Source organism: Vitis vinifera, chromosome 5, assembly GCF_030704535.1.
Source record: "Vitis vinifera cultivar Pinot Noir 40024 chromosome 5, ASM3070453v1".
In the NCBI taxonomy this organism is placed as follows: Eukaryota; Viridiplantae; Streptophyta; class Magnoliopsida; order Vitales; family Vitaceae; genus Vitis; species Vitis vinifera.
This window is the reverse complement of record NC_081809.1, coordinates 2,952,716-2,962,661: the sequence shown is the minus strand read 5'-3', so window position 1 is coordinate 2,962,661 and position 9,946 is coordinate 2,952,716. Positions and strand designations below refer to the sequence as shown.

At 38.6% G+C, this 9,946-nt stretch overlaps 2 protein-coding genes across 2 annotated transcripts; both read right to left on the bottom strand.

Moving 5' to 3' along the window:
- Positions 1-51: 51 nt before the first annotated feature.
- Positions 52-1,709, bottom strand: LOC100242564 (uncharacterized). The gene is made up of 2 exons (XM_002269546.4): positions 1,222-1,709; positions 52-956 (listed from the first exon to the last, which is right to left on the bottom strand). The coding sequence occupies exons 1-2, from the start codon at positions 1,612-1,614 to the stop codon at positions 261-263; spliced, it is 1,089 nt and encodes a 362-aa protein (XP_002269582.1). The 5' UTR covers positions 1,615-1,709; the 3' UTR covers positions 52-260.
- Positions 1,710-3,253: 1,544 nt separating this feature from the next.
- LOC100256278 (protein CHUP1, chloroplastic) lies at positions 3,254-9,619 on the bottom strand. Its single transcript, XM_010651399.3, has 8 exons — positions 9,331-9,619; positions 8,544-9,130; positions 7,645-8,052; positions 7,425-7,556; positions 5,873-6,054; positions 5,653-5,764; positions 5,002-5,145; positions 3,254-3,892 (listed from the first exon to the last, which is right to left on the bottom strand). Exons 1-8 carry the CDS (start codon positions 9,368-9,370, stop codon positions 3,779-3,781), a joined length of 1,719 nt encoding a protein of 572 aa, XP_010649701.1. The 5' UTR covers positions 9,371-9,619; the 3' UTR covers positions 3,254-3,778.
- Between the last annotated feature and the right edge of the window lie 327 nt (positions 9,620-9,946).

Sequence of the window (9,946 nt, the reverse complement as noted above, 5' to 3'; positions counted from 1 at the left end):
AAGCCCATTTCTAGGCAAAGGGCCAAGTGCTTCAATTTGAAGAAAGAATCATTTTAGTGAAAAGAAGGATATCTTCTGAGTATGGCAATTGACCAAACCGGATATTTACATTTACAAAGGGATTATTACCCTTCAACATGCGCCACAAAAGCCCAAACCCTAAAAAGTAAAAATAAAATAAATAAAAAAAGAAAAGGCACGGCACATAACGCCCGTTTGATTTTGTGTATCCACAGAAGATGAAAAAGAAGAAAGGCCTTCTAAGCTGGTGCAGGCAGTCCAATATCTTCATGGGTTTCTCCAAAGAAGTTGCTCACAATTATCCCAACATCCTGCAGACCAACCCCAACACACAGAGGATTAGCGGGTGTCCTCACAGAATCATCCATTCCCTCAGCCTCAACCCCTTCAATGGAATTCAAAACCCTCACATTAGGGCCCACTCTGCACTTCCCCATGCATTTGCACCCAACCACAGCACCTTCCACGCCAACCACCCTCTCAAACTCCTCCAACAGTGCCTCAGCTCCTGATTTCTTACACTTCCCACCCATACACACCTCAATCCTCTTTGCCCCTGCTCCCATCACTTGGGTCTTTTCATTCTGGTCAACAGCAACACTTGTTGCAGTATTGACTGCTGTGCAGCACTCTCCTTTAAGAGTGGTTGTGACTGGTTGCAGTAAACTGGGCTCTTCCAAGCCTTTGGCTTCTTGAATGACTGGTTGTGATTCATCTTTAATTGGCTCCACAACAGCTCCACTTCTCAGGTGGGTCATGTCAACCACCTCCCCACATTCGCTGTCGCTGGATTCGGAGGAAGAAGATTCACAAACAACCCCGGTTTCCATCCTGGTGGCCTTCAGCTTGGCTTTCTCCTCTTTTCTCCTCCTCTTCAATTCCTTCTCCTCTGCTCTCATCTGTTGCAATTGCTTCAGTAAAACCTCTGCTGCTTCCTGCACAGTACCATCAATTTTAAACTCAAATCCCAGCCGAAAGAATTGGCAGTTTCCCTAAGATTCAATTCAATAACCCCATAATGAAATTTAATTCAGTATTGCAAATCTGATGCATACAAATTAAGAATCTTGCAAGTAAAGAAAGAATTGGGGTAGATCATCTAAATCCAACAATCATTAAAGAGATAACTGCCATAGAAAAATAAAATAAAGAAAGAACAGAAACGAAACGGAAAGGAAAGTAAACGAATCTGAAACTTACCGATATCATCTTCCCCTTAACCTCGCCGAACAGGCCTTCATCAGAATCCACTCCAAACCCCAAATCAGAAAACAGGGACAAGTCCTTCGACAAGGCCTTGAGCAATTTCGACTTCTTCTTGGTTGTAACCTTGTCCTTATCCTTCTTTGCACCGCACCTGGGCGACTCATAATAATACTTCAAATGACTTTCGTCGCGAAACCCAGAAGGCTTTCTAGGTCTTACTGCAACCCTGGAGTCTCGAGATCCCAGAAGACGAAGTTCAGAGAAAGCGGAAATCCGGTTGCCGGAATCAACAGAGACGCCGGAAAAGGAGGACTTTGAAGACTGAGTATCAATTCCAGCGCCGGAGAAGAACGGAACCTGCCGGAAAACGACGCCGGAGACCTCCATTGCTCGGATTCGACGTTGAAACTTCTACCCAACTTCTGCCTGCCTTTTTTTTATTTGCTGTTGGTTTGAATTGGACTTGGAATGAGATTTGGGTTGGCAATGCGCAATCCTCATATTCATAGATACGTTGGGAAACCTCCTTTGCCACGTGTCTCATTCTGATTGATTGCCTGTCTGTTGGAGCTGATGTGGAGGCTGATGTTTGCTCAGCGCTCGCGAACTTGTGAGCGTTTTCGGTTAACCACACTTATTCCACCTCCCGCCATGCGTCTTTCTTCAATCTCCCCCCTTGGATATTTATTTGCCTCATTCAACGGTCCAGATTATGCCAAGTCGCGCCACGTCTGTTGCCATGTAAGCATTTTGGCCGCCCTTGACTGCCACGTAGGTGTCCAGGGATATGGCGGTCGTTTTCTCTTCTTTCAACTTTGACTGCTGTGTCATTTCGCTTCCATCAGTCAAAACTTTCCCTTTTATTTTAACATTTTCCATTTCGCCTTTTCTTTTTAAAAAATAAAAAAATAAAAAAAATAAAAAAAATATTTACTTTCTCCTATGGCTCTTGTCAATACTATTTTTTTTTCCAAAAATAAACAGATATATCTTGAATATTAATAATTTTTTGGGGAAAAAATATTTAAAAATTACATTTTTTATTTTCTATTTTAAAAATAAGAATTATTTTTATTTTTTTTACACAATTTTTAAAAATTATTACATTAAATAAATTTCAACTTACATTTTACATATAAATTATTTTCATTTTTATTTTTTTTTAAAAGGAAGAAATAATCACCCTAATAACTTAAATTGTTGTGGGTATTTTTATGTGATTTTTTTAAAAGTTAAAAATTATTAAAAATTCCTATTTTGCTAAAATAGGTTTTCCTAATGCATTAAAACTTATTAAAGATTCATATTTTTCAAAATTTAAGTTCTATTAAGAGTGGATTTAATAATGTTTTTAATAGAAGTGTTTTTAATTAAAATGTTTTATCCCGAAGTGTTTTTAGAAAAATTACCTATCAAATCTTTTTTCATAAAATAATATAAATATTCTTTCAACGCTACAAGTGAACTTTTAAAATTTTTAAAGTGTTTTCTAAATTTTATCAAGACCTAAAATGTATTTGACAATTATTCGAGAAAGTATTTTGAACATTTTTAATACTTGAAAGAAAAAAATTTCCAAGTATAAGAAGTACTAAAAATACTTTTTAAAATCACTATCAAACGCATAACAAATTTTTTATTTTTTTTCAAATCAAAAGTGTCTCCCAAAATCACTGGCTCTAAAATACTAGGGATTAAGTTAAAAAACAAATCATTTAGGATTTGTGAAATTGAATAACCCTAGGAAAATCTATATAGGCCATTGGCCTAGTTCCAAAACTCCCAAAAAACTTAAGATGAAGTCTGATATATTTTGCAAGTCCTTTCTTCTGATTAAGAATTCAAGTGGTTAAGCCTTGGTAAAATTTTGAATTTTGAGGTGATCCCATAAAAGGGAATATATTGCATTGGAGAGATGAAGAATCATGTAGATAGTGACTGATACAAAACTTGTGGGAAAGGCATTCCAAGTAACCAAAATTACATACTATTCTAGCATACATGAATCTAGATTTGAAGTTTCTACTTTGGCTCACATAAAAGAATTATTATTTCAAGGGCATCATAGCATTCTATATTGAACAATTACATGACCTCGGCCATGGAAGTCTGTTTGGATTGGCTTATCAAAGTCAAAATACTTTCCATGAAAGCTTTGTTTTAACTTACAAATGACGTTTTTCTCGTGCTATTATTGCTTGGAGCTTATTCCAATGTGGGGGCGACGGGGCGTAGTCAACAAGTAGCTGGGTTAGGTGAGGTAAGAGTGAGGACACCTTGACAGGACGGGGAAAACAACATACACCCAACCAAAAGGATTTCCATGGCTGAAGCTTCACCTACCACTCAAAAGCCTTATATTGCTGGATTTTCATCTCTTTTTCCAGCTTCATAACCCATGTTTTGCTTTGCTTTCCAGCTTGTTCTTTAAAATGCTTTCATCACAACTTTAACTACACATTGAAGGGAACAGGGATTAAAACAAAAGATAACCTACAGCTTTACTAATTACTACTGAACTTCCCCACCAGAAACAGTGGTGTTGAACTTGCTATGATGATGGTATGCCGGCCAGCAATTCTCGAGACCCTCCCAGGTGTTCAGGAACCCGCTGCCTTATCTCTTCGAATGCGCATAATGTTTCAGAATCTAGGCCCCCAGCAAACTGCATATGCAGCAGAGAACTAACTGAGTTAGGAAAGCATTTGCATTGCTGCATGCATGATGATCATGGACAAGCCTGGTATGAGTGATGGAGGTTGTGAAATGTTTTCAAACAAGCTTTAGCAAGAGGGCAAGTGAGGATGAGTTTGGGAAAGTTTTTTAAAATTGTTCTCAAAAACAGTTCTATGGTGTTTCCTACAACAAAAGTTTGTTTGAGAACTTGTAATGTTTTCAATTTGTTTTCTATGTTTCCAAATATTTTTTAAAAATGAATGTTACGCGTAGTGCTTTATTTTCAATTATTCCTCACGTTTATTTCATTATTTAAAAAAAAAACCCTGAAAGACAAATGAAATCAATAAAAAACAACTAAAATATGTTTTCAGAAAACATCATGTTTTTCCGTTTTCTGATTATGAAAGTATTTTGTTCTCAAACAGTCAACAAATACACGCTAAATTTGTTGAAACCAGGGGAAAATGCAAGCAGGTAATCAAGAGAGTCATACTAATTATGTTGAACTATTCATTGCTGACAATCATTGCATGAGAGACAATGTTGAACTATTCCACATTTCTTTCAGAACTGAAAGTTTTGATTTTTTCCTAATCTGGGTCCACAGTTTCTTGCAGATGTCGCTTTGCCATTTGCCCCAGGCAAGAAATTTGGTCAAAAAATGCGGAAACTAAAACTCCCATTACGTCAACCATGAAGGCACATTCAATGGTTTCCACCTAGATTGATGTCCTTAGTGAATTAAAACTTCATCTACATGCCTAGGGCAAAACTCAAGCAAGATGAGATTTATTCATTGTTGCACAGAAACCGTGCCAAATTTTCCCCACCCACCCAAAAGAGCTGCCATAAATTGGAAGTCAGATGCCCCTGAACCCATGAAATGATGGTACTTTTAACAACCACCATGAACTCATATCCTGCAATCTAGTGCAGAAAATAAAGGAGTTCCTTTTTGAACATTTCCCATACTTAATTGCAGTGGATATGGGGGCACCACCATCTTCAATGCTAACAGTATATTTCAATCAATGATTTTCCGCTTGTAGATGATTTCATATATAAGATGATAAAAACTGCCAACTCTAGGATTACCTGGTGAGCCCTGTATGCAAAATGCACTCCCTGAAGCAGTAGAGCTTCTTGTGAGGATTCCCTTTCTGAATTCCGAACCGACTCGAGCTCCATTGCCACTCTTTGCATGTACATCTTGGCCAGATTTATAGAAGCCTGCTTTATCTGTACAATATTGCAAATAACGGTTCAGGTCACCATAACCACATTCATTTGGTTTTTAGTGGAGGCTGCTAAAAGGTCGAGAGAAGGTGAATAGAAAATGTGTTGGTCGAAGAAGTGAGAAAAAATGCGAAGCCCATGATGTAACAGAAGACATTGCCCTACATAGAGCTACGTACTACAATATTTTTCATTCTTCTTTCTGCCAGCAATTAGACTCTGGTTCTCTGGTTAAACTTAGCTATGGTAAACCGTACAAGGAATTAAGAAAGTTTGATGTGGAGGCTTATGGCCACTGCCAAGGGAAATTGATCAATGAGACAGTGGTAATGAAGAGATGGTAGTTAGGAACGCTGATGCAGTAACGGTACACTTACATTGAATAAATGTATATCCAAGCTTCTTGACTATTTACCTTTCACATCTCATCACTAAAACCTTACACATTAAGCATAGATACCTAACATTCATAACTGAACCCTAAAAAGAAGATAAAATTCATGAACATACCTTACTAACTATTCCTGAATCAAGCATCCAACCAGTTGGAATTCCACATTCCTGATAAGACCGCACAACAGAGTTCCGCAGCTTAATCAACCTTTGTATGCTTCTTTCAGACCTTGCAACAACAGATGAATGAAAGCCAAAATCAAATTTCTGACTAATAAAAACGGCATGCCTCTGGACTAAGAAGACAAATAAAATTTTGTTTTCTCATAGTTCATACTTGTCTAGTAAACCAGCCATCTTCTTCAAGGCAACTCCACATGGAACATTAGCATTATCCTTATAGCAGGAAACTTCACTTTCTAAAAGTTTAAGGTCACGATATTCAATAGCAGCTTCTCTCATGGCATCAGCTTTCTTCTCAGGCCACTTGAAATGCTTTAGCACAGCCCTCTCATCAGCCTATTAAAGGTAGTAAATAATCAGAGAGAGAGAGAGAGAGTAGTAGAGTGATATGCATCATTATAATTCTTTTACTCCAACATAACCAGAATACTAATTAAGTTGTCTCCCTATCAGTTATGGACTAATTTCTCACCAATTGAGATAAAGCATCTTCTCTATCACAAACTTGAGTCTACTATCCAATAGAAACTAGCATTCAAAAGTTCAGATGATTAAAAGTACTTTGGACAACCTTAATAAAACTAGACAAGAACCCTGACCTAATTTATTCCATAAAAGCTTTTCATTGTAAAGAATTTGAACTAACCAGCACAACAGGAAATGAAGTAAATTCAAAGTAACCATATTAATAATGGGAGGAAAAAAAAAGGGAAAAAAGAAATTAAAGACACAAGGAGAAGCTACATAACTTCAGTTTATTCATTATAATTTTTAGCCTAATGTAGATTGTAGGTTCATCTCCTAACTGCTTAAACTTTTAGGAAAATTGGTAATTTACCATAGGATAAGAGCTAGAGGTCTCAAGTTCGAGTCTTCCCTAATACTAATGGGCTGCAGTCTTGAGCTCAAGTCTCACCTAATGCTAAAGGGCTGTCCCCATCTATTTATTTGCGGGTGCTGCTCCATCATGTCTGTCTCTTGTTGCAAGAAGCATGATCACCATGAAATGGGTCAAGTATTGCTACTTCGGAAATGGAAACTTTAAGAAAGACTAAATAAATCACAAAAGGCCAGGGTTTGAGGTGGGATGGGGAGATTCCAGTCTGATTTTATGTACCAAAGAAAGAAAAAACCTTTACCCACTAAGAAACTAACATGATCCAGAACTGGTTGGATATACCATTCATATGTTAGTTGAAGGACATGTATGATACTAGTAAGGTAACAATTCAGCTTGGTGTTTCATTGCAGATGCAAATATAATAATGGCAGTGCATATACAACTGCTACAAAAATCTGCCATTGTAAGTAACATGACACCAAAACTGCTACTAGTAACTATTCTAAAATGTCTGGATTATTGTTCCAAACTGTATATTACGTCACAGCTGAAGTCAGGAAACTGTTGAAAAACATTTCCTAATGTCCTGATGCTAATCGATGAAGATGCACCCAACACTAAAATGACCAAGAATAATACAAGGGGTATAGGCACTACTACCCTTGACAGTGATTAGAAGTAAGGATGGTCAACAGGTCAACAGCTAACCAATATTTACTCTGCCCTATTATATTTTGACTGTTTAATGTTTCCATTTGATGTGACAATATTTTCTACAAAACCTGTTCTCTATACAAGTGACACAGCAATATGGATAAAATAGATATCTTAATAAAATTATCAATCCTGAGGCATTAGAAATTACCAAGGTTGAGAGCTCATTATCAAGCCAATCCACAAATTTCACAATGTCTTCCATATCTGAATAAGATGCAGCCAGCACTCTCTGGATAAGACCATTGATGAAGTCTCCTTTTGTTTCAATGTCTGCTTTTATCTATCATTGTTAGATGATATTAGTTTATAGACGAGTAGAAACAGCAACAACAAACCAATAATTAAGTCCCAAAATTTTAAATGCTTACAGCTAACTGATGTGCTGAACGATTTTGAATTTCTCCAACTATACTACTATGTGCACTGCTAACCACTAGTTTATTGTGATTCCCGGATTGTGCAAAATCTCTCTTCCCCACACCCTTTGTCAATGAGTGATAAAATTCTACGAGTGTTGGAGCCTTCCGAGTAGCAGCTGCTCTAGCTGGAGGCTGAGGTGGGGGCAGAGGAGGAGGTGGTGGTGCGGGACATGGTGGAACCTTTCTTTGGGAATCCATAGCCCTGGGAACCCGTGGTACTGATGCTGCTGATGGTGCCTGAACAGTACTTGCTTCATTGCTTGCCTCCTGCTTAATTTTTGGGTGTTCCAACTTGTTGGCAATGAGTTTTTGAATGTCTTTAAATTTAGGGCTCTGGTACTCTGTAACCGACTCCTCCTTCATTCAACATAAGAATAAAAAATCAAGGTCCAACTATGGTACTAAGAGTCAAGACATTAGGAATTTCTCTTCCAGTAGAAACAGATACAAGGTCTTTTTCATAAATAAAAAAAATGTTCAACTTTTACCTTGAAACTGAGGTATAAAAGCAAACAAGTAATTAAACTAATGATTGAAAACCATCATAGCACAACACATCAAGCTTTGTTTGTTTGCCAGTAAAAAGAAGGAAACAGAAAAAGGGGAAAATGATACCTAGTACTTTTTACTGGTTGGTAATACGAAAAAAAAAAGGGGGGAGGGGGAGAAGAAAGCCCAATGCCAATTTAATTAACTGTTTGTATTGTTTCCCTAGGAAATAAGCAGCAAAAATGCAAATCCTGAAAGTTGTTTTCCTGGGTTTTCCGGGCAACCAAACAGAAAGTAATTTCTTTTAACACAAAAAGGAGGAAAGAGGCTTAATTGGGTATATGCTAATAATTTGTTACCTGTTGACGACTAGTAAGGGCAGTTATCTTTGCTAGAGCAGCAGCAAGGTCCTCAGTGAGCTTAGCGTTGAGTGATTGCAGTTCCAGGTTGAAGCTCTGGGCTTTGTCCAACTCTGCCTTCAAACCCAATACCTCAGACTGTAAATTGTTGATCAAATTCTGCCTGAGGTCAAGCTTCTCCTGCAATTCCTTGGTCTTGTCATCTGGCTCGGGCCCTTCAGAGGGCCGCCGCGGAGCAAGTTGGTCCACAACAGGGCGGTTCCTGGAGCGACCCATGACCTTAACCTCCTCTGCATCCCTAGGCTTTTGAGATCCTAGTGCATGGTCTCCAGATTTGGGTTTGTTGAGAAGAAGGGACCTCCTAGCCTTATGGCTGTTATTCATCTCTAGAGGACCCGACCTCGCCCGTGGCCTTGGGGCTGGTGATGGCGATGAGACCCCATTCAAAACACCTACTGCCTTCACTTTAGAGGAAGAGGAAGAGGAAGAGGAGGAGGAGGAGGAGGGTCTCCTAAGGTGAGAAGGGGTGGTGGTCTTGCATGGCGTAGGAGGGTTTTGCTTCATGGCTTCTTGAGACAAGGCGTCAACTGCAACACAGGAATCAACAGAGTTACAAAAGCCAAGAAAAGCAAATTGGGTTTAGACCCTTTGGATATCATGACATTTTTTTGACTTTGGGTTCCAACACATTCAAGAAAGTGGAAAAGCGTGGGGCTGTGTGATTTTGTAGGCTTGCAGGCAAAAAGCACCATGCCATGCTTATAAAGACTATGGATGGCCAACTCACTCGGTCTCTCCTCTCTGCGTTGACCAACCTCTTCCCCCATCACTCGGACATCTTTCCCCAACTCTAATCAGACAAACCACCTGCCCATCTCGTTCAGCAATCCCAAGTGCTATTAAGTTTTGCCATATCTATTCCCAAATCTCCATTCACATTCTGTTTCAGAATTCTATAATACATTCTATCTACCTATATCCACAGGCCCACATCATTTACAACCCATGCCCATTTCTATTCCTGAACTAACATGTGTTCTAATCCCCAATTAACTATCCCTTTTGTTCTCATCATTAGGCGGTAGATCAAACCCAACCCAAGCGCATTTCAGATGAGAATCATTACAAAAATGAAGAATTGCAACCTTCCAACTTCCACCTACCATTATCTAAGGTGGGTTCTTCATTCTCCAAAGGTTTGGTTCAAAGTCACGCTATGCTAAGCTCCCTAATGCCAAGGCCCACTCCTAATCTTTCTTTTTCATGTGGTTTAGACCTATGTGAATTGGTGGCTCACTCACCATTGACAGTGATATTCCACTTAACATTTCCTTATATCATCACATTCCATTTAGCCCTTCCATCTTCAGAAGTCTTTTCAAACGAGTTCGTAATCACCCTAT

What these genes read in the sequence shown, in the direction of transcription:
- LOC100242564 (XM_002269546.4), bottom strand. Translation starts at nt 1,614, where the DNA reads ATGGAGGTCTCCGGCGTCGTTTTCCGGCAGGTTCCGTTCTTCTCCGGC. An exon ending in TTAAGGGGAAGATGATATCG is followed by an intron (nt 957 to 1,221) that starts GTAAGTTTCAGA and finishes GGTACTGTGCAG; the next exon opens with GAAGCAGCAGAGGTTTTACT.
- LOC100256278 (XM_010651399.3), bottom strand. Translation starts at nt 9,370, where the DNA reads ATGGGGGAAGAGGTTGGTCAACGCAGAGAGGAGAGACCGA. An exon ending in ACGCAGAGAGGAGAGACCGA is followed by an intron (nt 9,131 to 9,330) that starts GTGAGTTGGCCA and finishes CCTGTGTTGCAG; the next exon opens with TTGACGCCTTGTCTCAAGAA. An exon ending in CCCTTACTAGTCGTCAACAG is followed by an intron (nt 8,053 to 8,543) that starts GTAACAAATTAT and finishes TGTTGAATGAAG; the next exon opens with GAGGAGTCGGTTACAGAGTA.